The 18,752-nt window shown below is 36.5% G+C and overlaps 1 protein-coding gene across 10 annotated transcripts in view; it reads right to left on the reverse strand.

Moving 5' to 3' along the window:
* Positions 1–18,752, reverse strand: part of GRIA2 (glutamate ionotropic receptor AMPA type subunit 2) — a 171,236-nt gene that overhangs the window by 31,501 nt on the left and 120,983 nt on the right. For all 10 annotated transcript variants that reach the window (XR_011648473.1, XR_011648474.1, XR_011648472.1 and 7 more), the window contains exons 7-11: positions 7,228–7,395; positions 6,911–7,015; positions 6,141–6,251; positions 4,545–4,751; positions 3,661–4,031 (exon numbers count right to left, since the gene is read on the reverse strand). Coding sequence is in view for 5 of the 10 variants with exons in the window: in XM_071214324.1 (XP_071070425.1) it covers positions 3,661–4,031; positions 4,545–4,751; positions 6,141–6,251; positions 6,911–7,015; positions 7,228–7,395 (962 nt within the window). In the remaining 5 variants the exon portion in view is untranslated. The remainder of the gene's footprint in view (positions 1–3,660; positions 4,032–4,544; positions 4,752–6,140; positions 6,252–6,910; positions 7,016–7,227; positions 7,396–18,752) is intronic.

Here is an 18,752-nt window from a genome sequence, read left to right on the forward strand (position 1 = left end):
AAAAATAAAAATAAAGTTAAGCACCTTTATGACAAAGTCTCTAAGATATGCAAGGAATGAATAAAATATGATGGGATAGAAAGAGTAGAATACTTCTTACTTACATTTGAAAAATGATATTAAATATATTTTAAATTTGGGAAACCTCTTACTTAGACACAGTCACTCCCAAAATGTTCATTATTTATCCCATAACAAATTGAGGGATAATTGTATGACATGCATCCTCTATTTAAAAGAAGGACAGATGAAGTACTTGATTGCTTGAATCCCTTAAAATAAAAGCTGATTATATGGTAATTGTTTTTTTTTTACTCCAAACACGGAATATTAATTTGGAATATGTTTAAGAATCATTTTTATAAGTCATTCTGCTCCAGCTGTAAAATAAACACAAGATAAAAACATAAGTTGTCCTTAAATAAATCCAGTGCTTAAATCAGATTTAATGATGTAAACTATGTCAATTGATTTAAAGCACAATGAGTACCAAGAAAAATATATGGACTTACATATCTTTCAAAAGTGAAAAATAATCAAGCAATTTATTATTTACTTAATTTTAAAGCATTTTAAATTTAATAAATTAAATTTATTAATTTTAATACTTCTGAAAGGGCTCCTGAGAAATTTTGTGCAAAGGGGCAAATTCAATTTTATTTTAAGATGACAGCCAAAAATGTTTTATGTAATTAAAAATAAAACCTTCATCTTGCACATCTACACTAAAGAAGGAGAAAACAAATGCACATATATTATCATTTTCTTTTTAATCTATGTTAAATAAATTTCTATGAATTATATGTACTTTTGTATTCATTTGATTCCATTAGAGATGTTAAGGAAAAAACACAAGCAAGCAAGAGAATAAAAATCATATTCACAGCATATTGCTGTCAAAATTTCTATTGTCTATTATTCTAAATTTAATTTAAGGCAAATGACCAAGTCAGTTAGTTCAATAAATCGCTCTAAATGCAATTTTAAATGTGTTCTATTAACTAGTAATAATATAGTTCCATATTATATTTTATTTGGAAAGAGATAAATATTTTCAAATACATTTAAAACAGCATCTCTGTACACTGGATAAATTGTATGCTTTATTAATATTTATCAGTAAAATTGATTTGTTTAAAAAAACACACAAAATCAAGAGATATTTTGTAATAGGAGAACCAATATTCAAAGACTCTAAAAAGTTGCTCATAATCACATAAAATTCTATAACTATCGGCTATTCTTTAAAATATTAGTCTCCAATTCAGGTTGTTGAAATAGTATATTTTCCTATTTTGTGTAAGCAATAACCAGAGTAGATTAAAACCTGTATTGTAAACCATATTCTTTGTTAAATATTTTAAGATATTTCTTATGAATACTTTGTCCCATTCAAATGATAAATAAAAGAAGTTGCTGTACAAAAAAATTAAAATTAAACAGCATCTCTAAATTTATCTGTGCCTTACATAATTTTTTAATATGATAAGTTGTTCTACTCTTCTTTACTGAACTTGAGTAGCTTTCAATGCATTCTAAGAAATAATGGTTTGGTTCATTAAAAATCATTACATTTGATAATACTGTGTATTTTCTTCTATTTTTAAATACACTCACGGAAAGTTTAAGATATGGATACTTTAGTATTTTTCAATAATTGAATATTCCTCATATTTTGAGGCCAAAAATCTATTGATAAGAAAAAAATGCTATCTACATATCTTGAAGGAAATAAAAGATACATGTAAAATTATAGTTAATCATGACTCATGAATGAAATAAAAAACACAAACAAAAGGTAGTGTTTTAAGAAGCAAGCTTGTTGAAAATTATGTCTTGGTATTTCATGGTGAACCCTAGGATAACATTGGGGTTGTTAAGCGTTCCCTGTGCTTCAGCTGCTATGCGCACTGTGTTTCCCACTCCTTGACAAGCACAGGATACCAAAACAATCACCTGCAGTGCCAGGATTTAGAGGGGGCAGGGCAAACAGACCCCAGTGTCTATCTATGGGAAATGGTCAATATGTCCTATTTCTTGATGAACCCCATATACTTCTTCCTACTTATCCAACGTGCAGATCAAAGTTTATGTTCCCCAGAATAAATGACTTGCAACTCAGGACCAGGGTGACATTATATTGCCATGGTGAACCATTTCATCAGTATTTTATGGAGCAGAATGCTCTCTGAGTCCTCAACTTGGTTAACTTTAACCAATTGTTTTAGAAATGTTTCTTTCAGTCTTTAAATTAAAGCAGATAAATTATAGAGATGAAACTAAGAATTTTATATATTTTGACAGAGGTCAGTATAACGAGATATTCATATGTCATATAAATAGCATTGGCCTATTTCTGATTCAACGTAGTATCAGAGAAGCCACAAGGAATCTGATGGAACCACAATCTTATAGATTAATATAATTTATTTTTTAAAAGTGCCCAACTGTCCCAAAATTAAGGCACTGATCATTTCTGCCTGCAGCATGTTTCTTTTATCTTAGTTTGGAACATACTGAAAAGACTGAAAAGATATCTCCTTTTTTTTTTTTAAAGAGGTACAAGGAATTGAGCCCAGGACCTCATATGTGGGAAATCAGTGCTCATCCGCTGAGCTATATCCATTTCCCAATACCTCCAAATATTTGAGCTTATCATTTTGCTTTTTGAAATCAATCACTTATCTCCACAATTGCTTAAAAAATAACAATATAATGAACTAGTATTAGGAAAGGCACCTTTTTTGCTAATTATTATGATATCCCATAGAGTCAAAAGGGGGTAATTGAGCTCAAATTATAATTTACCAGTAGAGTGGCTATCATTTAGGCTCTAAATGTAGCATTCATGCTAGACAGAGTATGATTTATTCCTCTGAAGGGAAGAGCAAGACATGGCTATCAATCTTATCCATGTATATAACACAAGCAAGGCAGAATGTGTTTTGTGTTGTGATAAATGCATTCCAATCAGGAATTCTAGTGCAGTGATTAACATATAATGATGATAGACATGTATGAATTTAGTGCATGATGTGAGTATATTATACCATTTAATATGGCCCAAACTTTTGTAATGAATCAGCCATCACTAGTACATTATCATGTATTTCTAGATATTTGGACAATGTTATCATACTTTCCTTTTAATCCAGCAACCTAAACTTGAAAAAAATAAATTTCATGATACCTCTCCCATACCATTTCCATAGGTTAATAATTGGAAAGTAAAAGACATGGGATGTGTGCCAATGAAGTTTTGTTTAACAAGTTGTTGTTTTTTCCAATTAATAAATAATGTTGCCCATTTTCCCATATACAGGCCTGTGTATTAACACACAGATGACTGTAAAATGAGAATATGCAGCAAAAACACGGTACCCCTCCAAGAAGGCATGGAATGATAGGAACCTTATGCATTTTATAGCCTCTCCAAGGTGTGTATAATTTCATCGAGGAAATATATGGTCAACATTCAAAGAACATTGCTCAGATATTTCACAGCCTTTTGCCGATGGTAAGAGAATGTCCTTTTAGGAGTCTTAAACTTCCAGGACAAGTAGTCGGCAGTTGGCTACTTCTCAGGTGTGAATTTATAAACACCATGAATATCCACTTGAGACCTAAAATGCACAAAGTTGAAGCAGGTGAGTAACCAACCTTGGCGAAATATCGCATCCTTGCTGCATAAAGGCACCCAAGGAAAACCAGAGACTATTAAAAATCCCAAATTCATTAGTTGATTCACTACTTTGTGTTTCTCTTCCATCTTCAAACTCCTCAGTGTGCCACTCGTAGGGGCTAAATCTGCTGACCAGGAATAAAACTACACTGACCCCAATGTAGGCAAAAACAATGCACATCCAGATCTCATAGGCTAAAGGATCAAGAAATGAAAACACTCCTGGTTTGGACTTCTGAGGCTTCTTGATCATGATAGATATCCCGAGGCTCATAAAGGGCTTTGAGAAGTCAATCACCTCTTCTCTCACAAGGGTTATAGTTAATGGAGCAATTGCAATATCAGCTTTCTGTAAGGGAAACAAAGGAAGGTAATAGTACCTGGAGTCATGATCAGGAAGGAATAATGATTACATCATTAGATATTAGGAAGAAAAGGAAGTCAGGGAAATGACAACAGTTATTTCCCTGGCAGAGACCCCATAAAGAATGAACAAAAAAAGCAATTATTCCACAAGTAGCTCTTTTTTTTTTTTAATAAATACAGTATACCCATGTGGCTTGACGATGATAGTTACATCTCTCCACTGTATCTATGACTTCAGTAGCCTGTGAACAATATCTATGGCTCATATGTTTTAAGGAAGAAGAAATGCAGATCTTTACTGTCTAAAGTAACTTGCATGTTTATTTCTGGCTTCAGCCTCTAATCTTTCAAATGTTCACAAGGAAAAAGGATAGCATTCCTAGAGTAATCTGGGAAACAAGCAACATTGGACATTGGTACTTTGCAGGAAGGAGAGGCATTCTGTCAACAACAGTTTAAATTTAATGACTTTGTCTATGAGAAGAGCTATACTTACCCCATATACAAGTTCTCCAACCATCCCATTCCAAATTTTCGTGTCTGCATCCCTGGCCCCATACTTGCCATCCCCAACGATTGTCAACTTGTACTTGAACCCACAATGTTTGGCAATTTCTGCAGCCAAGTCAACACAGTAGCCCTCATAGCGCTCGTTGCCTTCAAGCATTTCATGATTTTTCTTCATCATAACGTATGGGGATTCCTATATGGAAAGACAATGCTGTAGCTGATTAAAATAGCTGTGTTAATCACACACTGTCATTGAGTCTAATCTTCTGATTTAATAATTATCTGTTAGGTGGAGACATGATGGAATACATATAATGGACATTAGGAGGAAATGTAAGCATAATGCTTACAAAGAAAGTCCTCAAGTGTCTATCAGTATATTTCACTAAAATGGTTTGAACCTAGCCATACCAGAGTAAATAAGATACTGCATAGCTCAAATTGATGGCATGTTCCTTTGTCATATTTTTATAATTCCAAGGGCTTAGAGAGGAAACATGCTACATTAAAGCAATAACTCAAGAATCATCATTCACCCAAAACTCTGTGACACTGCTGGCCCAAGGATAATGATAAAATCAATGCCATGGTGATGTGCTGATTTTATCTCCTCAGGCTTCTGGTCCCACTTCATCTAAGAGGTGTAATGTCCTAGAATGATGCTTCAAGGGTGGCTAGGTAGTAACTACACTTGTAAGCATAAGGAAGAGGAGGTATGGAAAAATGATCCAACACAGCTAATATTCTCCATTGGAAAGTATCTCCAAAGGTATTTGGTGTCTCAGTGAGATAGCACCTATCAATGTCAACAACCTTAGATGATTAAGGCAAATATCCTCAAATGTCTAATTTGCACGTAATATATTTCCAAGTGCTTACCAATCTTTTTATCCAAATCCCTTAATAGTCTACTTATACTTAATCACTGCTTAGTATTTCGCTTTGCAAAACAAAACACAAAAATTGTTTTGTCTTAACCACATGCCCTATTAGTCAATCACATTTTCTCCATTTCTTTTCTCCACCATTGTGTCATGATGATTCACATCTCTCTTGCATTTATCCAAAGCACAGATATTCAAGATTCAAATTTTACATCATGCATTTGATACACACTTATTTTGCAGTAGCTATATGCCAAGCACTCTTTAGCAACTTGGAGTATCATGAAGAGAGTTCATCCTTGTTTTTAAGGAGTTCACCTTTTAGTGTGAAGAAAGAGAAGTTGACAGCATTATTAAACTGTGTAATGAATTAACTATAAAGGTTTATCTGGAGTTGTATGGGAATAGAGAGGTGGAGCACCTGAGGAAATGTGAAAAATGCCCTTCAATTCTCTCCTCAATTGGTCCCCTGTTGTGTGCCTGGATATGAATGATCTGTTAAGCTAAACTGTGGTCTTGTAGGAGCAAAGGAAAATTGTGAATGCTTTTGCTGGAGTTGGTGTAGTCCACTGCAAATATGCAGTAAATACTTATTCTAGTTTTGAGGTACCCTCAATTATCAACATAAACTGTACTGGGCCGATTATTTTTTCATAAGAGAAAAATAGAGTAAAGCATAAGCATTTGTAACTAATTACCAAAATTGTAGTGACAACAACAGTCTTGTTCTCAAGCCCAGAAGTGTCATTTCCAGAAGGGAGTTCAGTAAGAGTAACCACCATTTTGTCCACTTCACTCCAGTAACCAATCTGAAAAAGGTTGTAGCAGGTAGGCACATAGATAAGTGACCTTTTGATTAGCAAAACACTTAATTTTTTCAAATCTACATCTGAATCCAAGATGACAGCCAAAGCAACTGGGGTTTTTCTAAACAGAAATTTGTTTTTTACGTATGTGAATCTAATAGGAATAGAAAGAAACTATAAAAACAAAATAAATTTTATATATGGCTTGTCTCTTTATGTTCATTTTTCTTATACTCCAAGTCTCATTTGTTTGGGAGTATTCATATGGAAATAGAAGTAAAATCAAAACCACAGCATAATGGCCATAACAGTTAACATGGAGATGGTGAATTTAACAGTTACATGCATATTTGGGCCTAGTTTTTGACTTCTGAACCATAAACTTCCTCAACAGCAGTTCTTTTTTTCTCATTCTTCTCTAACCTGTACATTTTAGAGAAGTACAACAGCACTACTTACATTTATTTTAAAGTAAATTACTTTTCAGGGACAATTATCAGAAATAAATAGGTATAATTTAGAAAAAAAATTTTAATTATATCTTTTTCTGGAAGTCTTTAAACTCTATCTATGGGACTACCCATCTCCAGGACTCCTTGCAAAATTTAGCTAACACACCTCCTCACATAGAGAGAACTGACTATAAAACATAAAGAATTTACCTTCCGGGGCCCATTTGTTTTGAGCTCCATGATGTTAATTGTATAATTTATTCTTTTCCCATTCTGGTCAAACTTTATATTTCCTGAGAGACCTTCAACTTGAACCTAATGAGGAAATGGGAAAGGAGTATGGTTATAAATTTACTTCAACTTAAGACACAAATGGGGCTCAGGTCAAGAAAACGAAATTTATGAGGTTTCTTGTTACTTTTCAACCTACCTTTGTGTAGTGAAGAAATAAAATTCCCTGTATATTAAACATAAGGAATAAAACAAGTATGACTAAGTCACGCAAAGAATGATTTTGAGGGACTGACCTGTTTAAGGGCCCTTTCTATTTCTACACCTTGTCCCCAGGGAACGGCTGGGTTTGCCAGACAGTCTCCAGCATTTCCCCTTCGGGAGATTTCAATTCTCTGCTTCCGAAGGTTGCGGAAAGCTTCAGTCATCACTTGAACAGCATCATAGGTCAGAGCAGAAGTATACTGAAAAGGATTATATACATTTCATAAGAATGGGAGGAAATGTAAAAGGTCACACAGTACACTGGCAATCAAGACTGCAGCAACCATTAGAATGCTGTATAAAAGCCCGGGAATGTAATGACAATTTCTGACTCTAGAAACCTAAGAGTGTGAGATAAATTGAATAGTGGGATTAGGAAATGTGCTCCTGATTCTAAACATTTCCTATTATGCTATCATCTCAGCTATTTCGAGGTAGGTCCTTTTCATAATAATTGCATTGATATTTGTTCTACCAAGTTTCTCATTAGGGTATCAATTTATGGACTGCTATGAAATTACCAAATTACTAAATAAATAGTTCTTCACTGCCTAATGAGGGTTTCATTTTGGCAATGTGGAAAGAATACTGACCAGTTTAAGTATCCCTAGGCTCTCATTTACCCCTGGCAATGCTCATGATGACCTGCAACGGTTCTAGGAGCATTTCTTTGGTTTATAAATCCCCCTAGGTTAATTAGCAGGTGATTCTGCTAATAGGAGAAGAAATACCAACTTTGTAATTTCAATACTCTCCTCATGCTTCAACACACTGTAATAACACTGGTTCCAAATTTATGATATTCAGATTCCAGAGGGATGGCAGAATTCAAACAGGAACTGGGGGCCATGCAGAGGGAAAAAATAATAATAACAAAAACCTCTGTATATCAAGCATTGCTGGTGGCCAAATGGGTATGTATACACACGTGTATATATACTACTATCTATCAAGTGTATGATGCTGTTGTTGTGAATGATAAATTACAGCTTAACATAAAAATTTCACTGACTGCTGAGGAAATTTCCATCACTGAGTATTTCTCAGTCTGTGGGTATTAAAAATATAGTGGACTCGGGAGGGGGCAATACCACAGTCATTTGTGGAATTCTAAACTCTTGACCACAAATTCAAAATAGATATGCAGTATTTCCAGCAATCTCCTCCATTCCTAAATAAATCAATGATTCCACTCTCAAAAATGAGTACTTCATATCTCCTTTACTGTTCTTAAAAGCCAACACATTCTCACATTTCCCTTCCTTTACATTTCAGCTGATTATCTTGCCTTACATGACACCAAGAAAATAGAAATCATCAGACAAGAATGCCCTTATCTTTCAGCCATAAACTACCAAACTCCCCAGATCCCTTCTTTCCCTCCTGTGTCGTCACAAGAGGAGGTCATGCTCCTACCTCAGATGACCTCTCCTGCTGTGCATTCATCCCATTCCTCTAATCTTCTTAGGAACATTGTTCCTGCAATTATACCCTCAAGGTTTTGCATCAGCATGTTTTCTCTCTCTACTGGATCATGTCTATCAGCAACCTAACTGCTCTAATATCTCTCATCTAATTAAATACATACATACACACACAGAGACTGCTTCTTAGACTCACAGCTTCCAATTTCCACCCCATTTTTCTGTTGCCTTCACAGGAAAATTCCTGGAGAGGAATTTCCTAAATTGGCTAATCCCATATCAACCCACTCTTCCTCCCCCTAAATGAGTTCATTCAATCCATGGCTGTAAATACACCACCCTTGTGCATAAACATTACCTCCTCCATCATGTCTTTCCTGCCAAGTCAACCCACACTCTCCTTTACATGACCTTGTTTATTTTCTTCATAGACTCTACCAGTATCTGGTTATCTTATCCATGCATTCTTTATTTGTCTACATGACCTCTCCTCTCTACTGGAATATTTGCTCCAGGATAGTAGAGAACTTAACTGTCACCAGTGAATTCTCAGAGCACAGGGCAGAGCCAGGCACACTAAAGGTGCTTAATATGAAGCAAGAAAGGAAGGAAGGTCAGAGTCAGAGATCTTGACATGATCCTTCTCCATATGGAAGTCACATTCTCTCCTAGTCCAGTGGAAAAAAGTATATTTAAACAGATAATTGTAACATATTTTCTATTGTATTATTATGAGCTACAATTATGTTAGACAGATGTCTGTCTTATTTCAGGTCAATTTTTTTTAAAATATGGAAGGTCTTACAGTAAGGCAAATGAGAATCATTTATGTAGTATGAATTTCCCTCCTCATTCTGCCTGAAAATCTAAGTCTCTATTTTTTTTTTAATGCTAAAAATGGCAGGGTGATTTTATCAGTCATTTAAACTGTGCATGAATTAGTTTAGTTGAATTGCTTTCATTTATCTTATAAAAGAATCAAATTTGATGGGATACTTGGGAGGAAGAAAGAAGAGAAAGAGAAGATGATTGTGAGGCTTTGTGTGCTGTGATTGAGTGCTGTAAATGTGATAAGATATTCAGATTTATCTTTAACTTTTCTTTCTAAAATTTCTTCTCATATGATTCCAGTTAAGCAATGTCACTGCAGGCCTTTGTCTCAGTACTTCCCTACATATCTAATTAACTCCTGTTTGGTTGCACTTCAGTTTCCCAGAGGCACTTCAAAGAAGGTCCAAATAAAATCCATTACCATTTCTTTTTAAATCTGCAATCTTTTCCTTTAAACTGTAGAGACAAGAACTTCTGCAAAAGATGATATGTTGCAGTTCCATTTAGGCAGCTGTTACTGGTTGAATTGTGTTCCCCAAAAAGATATGCTGATGTCCTAACCCCCAGTTCCTCCACATTCTGAAGTACCTTTATTTGGAAATAGGGTCCTTACAGATCTAATTAATTAAGATGAGGTCATCCTGGAGTAGGATGGGCCTCTAATCAAACATGACTAATATTTTCTTAAGAAGAGAAAGGACAAAGAGAATGAGATTTGGGAGGAGTGGAAAGAGAGCCATGTGAAGATGGAGGAAGAGACTAGAGTTATGCAGCTAGAAGCCATGGGATACTAAGGTGGCCACAACCAGAACCTAGAAAGGGGCAAAGTATTCTTACTAAGAAACATAATGGAGAACATGGCCCTGCTGATACTTTGATTTTGGACTCCATAACTGTGAGAGAATAAATATCTGTTGTTTCAAGCCATCAAGTTTGTGGTAATTTATTACAGCAGCCCTAGAAAAATAATACAGCAGTTTATATTCCTGCATCCAAAATTCCATTTCTGGGAAACTACCATAAGAAAAATTTCTAAATTACAAAGAGTTTTCATGCAAAAAAAATGTTAATTTCAGATTTAGTGGTAATATGCAAAAACTGGAAATAACCAATATTTTTACCCTAAGAGAATGTCAATAAGCTATGCTTTCTGCCTTGAAGTAATTACAATCACTAAAAACTAAATAGACGTCCAGCAAACTGGAGGATTAGAGAGGTACAGGAGTCACTTCTCTCCCAGAGAAATAGCTAGAGGATAGGCAGAAACCGTCTGGATCAATAGTTCTAGGATTCAGAAGACCAGGGGAAGGCTGGGCAGCACCCACGAGAGAGAGGGGCAAAGAAAAGAAGTCCTTGCAGAGAGGATCCATGAGTAACTCAGGCCTCTGTGACTTTTGGTGCTCAATCCCCACTCTTGGATCAGACAGTGATGGGTCCTCCAGGCCTTGGCCTGCTGTTACAGACTGAGTGAGCTTCAGGGATTCACTTCCCCAGGAAAGGAAGGGACACACAGCCTACTGTAGATCTAGCTTCTCACCAGCAAATTTAGTCCACTGTGTCCCACGTGTCCCACCTTTCCCAGATGGACATGGCCATGCCATTGTGTTCACCCAGGAACTGGCAGAGAGTTAAAGATAACCTGCCTTCCTGAACACTCTCCTTATTGACCTGGATTGGTTGCTGCCACAAATCTCTTTCCTTGGTGTAAAAAGGGAAGAGGGTGTGGCTGAGGGAGGAGTGTGGCTTCCAATCAGGAAGCTTAAATTGTGAGGCTTGGGTTGAAAATAAACTATTCTGAGGAGAAACTCTCCCAGATATTGCTACTGAACTGCCCACCTGGGCAGGGTTCCTGTGAACACATTTTCCCCCTAGGGTTTGAGTGGAGATGTTTGCCAAATAATGCCATCTAACGGCAGGCCAGGAAAGGCCAGAGGAAAATAAATAAATAAATGCCTTTTTGGTGCCTTGACGGCCTCCCTCCCCAAGGCCCTTGGAAAATTATCTGCAACTTATTGTTGACACTGTTGAGCAGTTAACTATCAGCAAAAATTGCAATATATACATGGAAACATGAAGATATGGCCCAGGGAAAGGAACAAATCAAAATGCCAGATGCAACACAAGATTTGAAACAACTAATCAAGAATGTTCATACAAATCTCTAATATCAATTTAAAAAGGTGAAGGAAAGAATGGTTAAAAAGATAAGGGACATTAAGAAGACACTGGGGAAGCACAAAGAAGACTTTGAAAGCTTGAATAGAAAAATAACAGTTTTGGGGAATGAAAGACTCAATGGATAAGAATAAATCTATATTAGAGGCATACAACATTGAAATGGCAGAAGAAAGAATCAGTGAACTAGAAAGCAGAACAGCTGAAATAGAAAAGACAGGATAGAGAAAATACTGGGAAAAAAATTGAGCAAGGGCTCAAAAAATTGAATGATAGCATGAAGCACATCAATATATGTGTCATGTCTCTTCTCCAAGAGGAGAAGAGACGGGAAACAGGGAACAAAGAGTATTTGAGGAAATAATGGCTACAATTTTTCCAGCTCTCATGAAAGACATGAATTTATATATCCAAGAAGCATAATGTACTCCAAACAGAATAAACCTGAATAAACTTATGCCAAGTCACGTACAGTTCAGAACATCAAATACCAAAGATAAAGAGAGATTCTGAAAGCAGCAAGAGAAAAACCAATCCATTACATAAAAGAGATGTCTACTAAGACTTAGTGTGGATTTCTCATTAGAAGCCATGAAGATAAAATGGCACTGGTATGATACTTTTAAGACATAGAAAGAGAAAAACTGCCAACCAAATTCTTTTCTTTATCAGGCAAAACTGTCCTTCAAAAATGAGGTTGTGTTTAAAATAGTCACAGATAACAGAAACTAAGAGAGCTAGTAAACAAGAGTCTAGCTCTACAGGGGTCCCTATAGGGTTTTCTGCAGCCTGGAATGAAAAAACAGGAGAGCTAGGTTTGGAGGAGAGTGTAGAAATGAAGATAATCAGAGAGGGTACCCAAAAGGGTTAAAAGACAGACAAAAAATAAGACATGATATATGAAAGCCAAAGGATAAAATGGACAAAGTAGGTAATGCTTTTATAGTAATAACATTGAATGTTAATAGAGTAAACTCCCCAATCAATGGAAAGACATGGGCTAATAGAATGGATAAAAAAGTCTGAGCCATTCACAAGGAATAAATAACAATCATAAATATCTATGCACCTAACCAGTACCCCAAGATAGATAAGGCAAACTCTGGCAAAACTGAAAGCGGAAATAAACATCCAAATGTAATAGCTGGAGACTTTAACATCAATAGATGATGTCTGGATCCACTAGATAGAAGATCAATAAGGAAACAGAGAACCTGAACAAAATGATCATGAGCTAGACTTGACATATACAGAATGCTGCACCCCAAATCTAGGTTATACACTCTTCTCAAGTGTCTGTGTATCTTTCTAAATGATAGAACACATGTTGGATCACAGAAGAGGTCTCCATAAATTTAAAAATATTGAAATTATACAAAGCATCTTTTCAGATCATAATGGAATGAGGCTGGATATCAATAATAGGCAAAAAGGGGGTTGCTAAACAACAAACTCTTATAATCTGTGGGTCAAAGAATAACTTGCAAGAAAATTAGTAAATATCTCAAGACAAATGAATATGAGAACAAAAATTATCAAGACTTATAGGATGCAATGTAGGCAGTGCTGAGAGGGATATTTATAGTCCTAAATATCTGTATTATATAGGAAGAAAGAGCTAAAATCAAAGACCTTACTGAAAACCTGCAGGAACTAGAAAAAGAGCAGCAAACTAATTCCAAATCAAGCGGGGGGAAAAAAAATAACAACTATGAAAGCAGAAATAAATGAAACTAGGAACAACAACAAAAAAAGTAGAGAAAGAATCAACAAAACCAAATGCTGGTTCTTTGAGATAATCAATAACATTGACAAATCCTTAGCTAGACTAATGAAAAAAAAGGAAGAAGATACAAATACATAAAATCAGGAATGAAATGGGGATATTATTAATGACCCCACAAAAATAAAAAGGATCATAAGAGAATATTATGGAAAACTGTATTCCAACAAACTAGAAAAACTAGATGAAATGGACAAATTTCCAGAAATGCACAAGCAATCTACATTGCCTCTACATGAAATGAAATACAAGACCTCAACAAACCAATCAACCATGAAAAGTCTCCTCCCCAAAAAAGTCCAGGGCCAGATGCCTTCACAGGTGAATTCTACGAAGCATTTTGAGAAGATGTAATACCACATCTGTTCAAACTCTTCCAAACATTGACAAGGAGGGAAAATTACCCAAAAACATTTTATGAAGCCAGTATCACCTTAATACCAAAAGAAGTTATAGATATTATGAGATTATAAAATTACAGACCAGTCTTTCTAAAGAATACAGATGCAAAAATTCTCAACAAAATACTTACAAATTGATTCCAACATCAGATTAAAACAATTATACACCATGATCAAGTGGTTTTATTCCTGGTATGCAAGGTTGGCTCAACAGAAAAAAATCAATTAATGCAATACAACCTATTAATAAATAAATAGATAAAACAATAATAAATAAATAAGTAGAAAGGAAAAAATGAACATCTTAATTGATGCAGAAAATGCATGGACCAAATCTAGCATCCTTTCTTCTGAAAAAACTTCAAAAAATAAAAATAGAAGGAAAATGTCTTAACATGATACAGGACAGGATATATGTAAGAACCCACAGCCAACATCGGACACAATGAGGAAAGTTTGAAAGCTTTCCCTCTAAGATTGGGAAGAAGTCAAGGATGCCCACTGTCACCGCTGTTATTTAAAAAGTGCTAGAAGTTCTAGCTATAGCAATTAGACAAGAAAAAGAAATAAAATGCATCCAAATTAGAAACGAAGGGAAAAATCTCACTGTTTACAGAATACGTGAACCTGTCTTTAGAAAATTCTGAAATATCAAAAACAAAGTCAAAAGAGCTAATAAATGAGTTCAGCAGAGTGGCAGGATACACCACCAACAAGCAAAAATCAGTCGTGTTTTTACACACTACTCCTGAACAAGCTGAGTAGGATATCAAGAAAATAATTCCATTTAAAATAACAACAAAAGGACTCAAATATCTAGGAATTACTTTAACCAGGATTGTAAATGATATGTACTCAGAAAACTACAAAACAGTGCTAAAAAAAAATCGAAGAAGACATAACAAATAGAAGGAGATTCTTTATCCATGGATTAGAAGACTAAATATCATTATGATGACAACTCTACCCAAGCTGATTTATAGAGTTAACACAATCCCAACCAAATATCCAACAGTTTACTTTACAGAAATAGAAAAGTCAATTACCAAATTTATTTGGAAGGGAAAGAGGCCCCAAATACCTAAAAACATCCTAAAAGAAAAGTGAAGTCTGAGGACTTTAAAGCCATAATGCTTGACTTTAAAGCATATTACAAATCTACAATCGTCAAAGCAGCAATTAGTGGCTGAAAGATTGAGAGCTCAAAAATAGACCCTTACCTCTACAGTCAACTAATTTTTTTAAAGTACAATGCTGTTTTTACCACTATACCTAGGTAATATAATTTAAATCTGGAGATGAGAATTCACTTTCCCTTTTTAAGATGTTTCTGCCTATTCAGGACCCCTTAACCATTCAAATAAATTTAATGATCATGTTTTCAATTTTTTAAAAATGCTGGTGGAATCTTTATGAGGATTGCATTGAATCTGTATCAATTTGAGTACAATTGTCATCTTTATGATATTTAGCCTTCCAATCTATTAGCATGGAATGTTCTTCCAGTTACTTAGGCCCTTTATGATTTCTTTTAACATTGAGTTACAGTTGTCTGAATACAAGTGTTTTACATTATTGGTTAAGTTTATTCCTATTTTAATTTTATCTGTCATATTTTATTTTCCCCACTCTTTTGACACTTTTGTTTACTTTTATTGATATAATCTTCACCTCTAGACTCCCTTCCAGGCCTTTCTCTCTTGTCTTTTCTTTTCAGGCTCTAGCACACTCTTTAGCATTTCCTGAAATTCTGGTCTCTTGGTTAGAAATTCTCAGTTTCTGGTTATCTGTGAATATTCTAAACTCACCCTCATTTTTGAAAGGCAATCTTGCCAGATATAAGATTCTTGGCTGAAAGTTTTTCTCTTGTAGTATCTTAAATATATCATACCATTGTCTTCTTGCTTCCATGATTTCTGTTGAGATCGGAACTTAATCTTATTGGGTAGCCCATATATGTTATGCATTGCTTTTCTTCTGCTTTTCTCAGAATTCCCACTTTGTCTTTGGCATTTGACATTCTGATTAATATGTGTCTTGGAGTTGGTCTATTTGGATTTTTTCAGATGGGAGTACATTGTGCTTCTTGGGCATGGATATCTATATCCTTCAATAGGGTTGGAAAATTTTCTACCATTATTTCTCCAAATATTCCTTCTGCCCCTCTTCCCTTATCTTCTTCTGGGACACCCATGACATGTATGTTTGCATGTTTTTTGCTGTCTTTAAGTTCCCTGAGACCTTGTTCAATTTTTTCCACTCTTTTCTTTATCTGTTCTTTTGTATGTTCACTTTCAGAGGCCACTTTTTCAAGCTCACCAATTCTTTCCTCTGCCTCTCCACATCTGCTATTATATGATTCCAATGTTTTTTAAATTTCATTTATTGTGCCTTTCATTCCCATGACATCTGCTGTTTTTCTATGTATGCTTTCAAATTCCTCTTTGTGCTCATCCAATGGCATCTTAATACCCTTAATCTCTTTAGCCATCTCATTGAATTTATTAAGGAGATTTGTTTGAATATCTATGATTACTTGTCTAAACTCCTTTAGCTCATAAGGAGGCTTATCTTGTTCCTTTAACTGGAACATACCTTCCAGTTTCTTGGTGTGGATTGTAATTTTTATGTTGCTGTCTTGGCATCTGGCTTACTAGAGTATTTATTCTGGGTGCAGTTTTTGTCTTTAGTTTACAGCTTTCTGCCCTTTCTCCCTTGCTGGTTGTACCGTAGAAGCCAAAGATGTAGTTGGTGCTATAAGCTGTGGAGGCTCAAGCTACCTTCATTGCCCCAAGAACTAAAGAAGCTTCTCCCAACTTTCTCCTTTGCTAGGGGTAGGACAGAGTCACTGCTGTCATGCAGGCCTAGACTATAGTTGTCCAGAGAGACTGATGAGGTTTCATGACCCTTTCTCTCCTGCCTGGGGCAGGGATGGAGTTGCCGGTGTGAGCAGCAATCTATGCAGTGTGGGTCTGAAATGACCACAGTTGCCCTGGTAGATTTCTAATTATTCAGTCTGTGCCAGCCAAAGGTATCTGGATAGGCTGGTGCAGGGCCTGCAAGCCTCCTCCCTGCCAGAGGTGGGGCTAAAGCCTAGCCTAGGGCTGCAGGCAGATGTGGGTGAAAGAAACTGGTTCCTACCATCACTATGATTTTCAGTCCTGGCTTCCCCTCAGGCTGGGGCAGAATTAAAATGGCCACTGGCCTCTTTCTGACTCGGACAGATTCACACCCTAGTTGTTCCTAGGGTTCTACCTTAGCCAGCCAAGTCTACTAATCAGTAGCCAAAATCCTTGGCCAACAGTCTCCTCCTCCCCTGTTTTTGGGAAATGGCGCTTCCAATTCCAGCCACAGAATAGCTCCTGCACTGCTTGTGCTGCCAAAGTAGGACAATCACCAGCCTCCATGACTTGGCCAGTAATTTCACAGAGAGGCTGGTGCAGGTCCCCCAGCTTCTCCCTGCCAGAGGTGGGGCTGCAGCCTAGGCTAGATCTGCAGTCTGATCTGAAGGAAAGAAGCCAGACCCCACCAGCAGTGTGACTTTCAGTCTGTCCCACTTCCCCCTGTGCCAGGTGCAGAGTTAAGATGGTGGCTACTGGCCTCTTTCTGACTTGGACAGGCTCAAACTTTAGCTGTTCTCAGGATTATACTTTAGCCCGCTGAATTTACGCATCAGTAGCTGAAGTTGGTGCCCAACCTTCTCTTCCTCCCCTGTTTCTGGAAAGTGGAGCTTTCAATTCCAGCTGCAGAACAGCTCCTGATAGTGGCTTGTGTCTTCCATGGAGGATGGGCACTGGCCTCCATGGCATGGAGTGCTCTACTTATGAATCTTCTCTGCAAATGGGCAGTCTCCTCCTTCCAGTCCTTCAAGGATGTTGCAGGATGCTCTTCTGGTCTCCTGAAGCCCCCAGAGAGGTGCTTCAGCTAGCTCCAGAGAGTTCTGGGTGTTTACTAACTGCTCTGTAGCAGAAGCTAACTCTAGGAGCTCCTTACTCTGCCACTATCTTGCTCTACAGTCAACTGATTTTGACAAACCTACAAATCCATTCTGTCTGAATAGACAGAAGTGTCTATTCAACAAATGGGGCTGGGAGAACTGGATATCTATAAGCAACAGAATGAAAGAGGACCCCTATCTCACTCCCTATATAAGAATCAACTAAAAATGGAACAAAGACATGGACACAAAACTCAGGACTATAAAACTCCTAGAAGACAATGTAGATGTAGAAAAGCATCTTCAAGATTTGGTGGTAGGAAGTGGGTTCTTAGACCCCACACCCAAAGCATAAATAACAAAAGAAAAAATAGACAAACTGAACATCCTCAAAATTGCACCTCAAAAAACTCGCAAAAACATGAAAAAGCAGCTTACTCAATGGGAGAAAACATTTGGAAATCACATACCCAACAAGGGTTTAATATCCACGATATATAAAGAGATCTTACAAATAAAATATAAAAGGTTAAATGATCTTATTTAAAAATAGGCAAAAGGGAAGCCTCTGTGGCTAAATCAGTTGGGCTCCCATCTACCATATGGGAGGCCATGGGTTCACGTCCTGGGGCCTCCTTGTGAAAGCAGGCTCACCTGCACGCTGCGGAGAGCTGCCCAGCCTGCAAGCGCAACAGAGTGCTGCCTGGCCAGCAAGCGCCACACAGAGCTGACTCAGCAAGGTAACACAGCAAAAAGGGAGACAAGCAAAAAATGCAGAAGAGTGCAACGATGGACACACAGAGCAGACAGCAAGCAAGCCACAAGGGGGGAAGGGGAAATAAAGAAAAAAATAAGTACAGACACAGAAGAACACACAATGAATGGGCACAGAGAGGAGACAGTACACAAAAAGCCACAAGGAGGGGGGATTTAAAAAAATAGGCAAAAATTTGAATAGGTATTTTTCCAAAGAAGAAATACAGATGGTGAAAAAACACATAAAAAG

Source organism: Dasypus novemcinctus, chromosome 1 (assembly GCF_030445035.2).
Source record: "Dasypus novemcinctus isolate mDasNov1 chromosome 1, mDasNov1.1.hap2, whole genome shotgun sequence".
Lineage (NCBI taxonomy): Eukaryota > Metazoa > Chordata > Mammalia > Cingulata > Dasypodidae > Dasypus > Dasypus novemcinctus.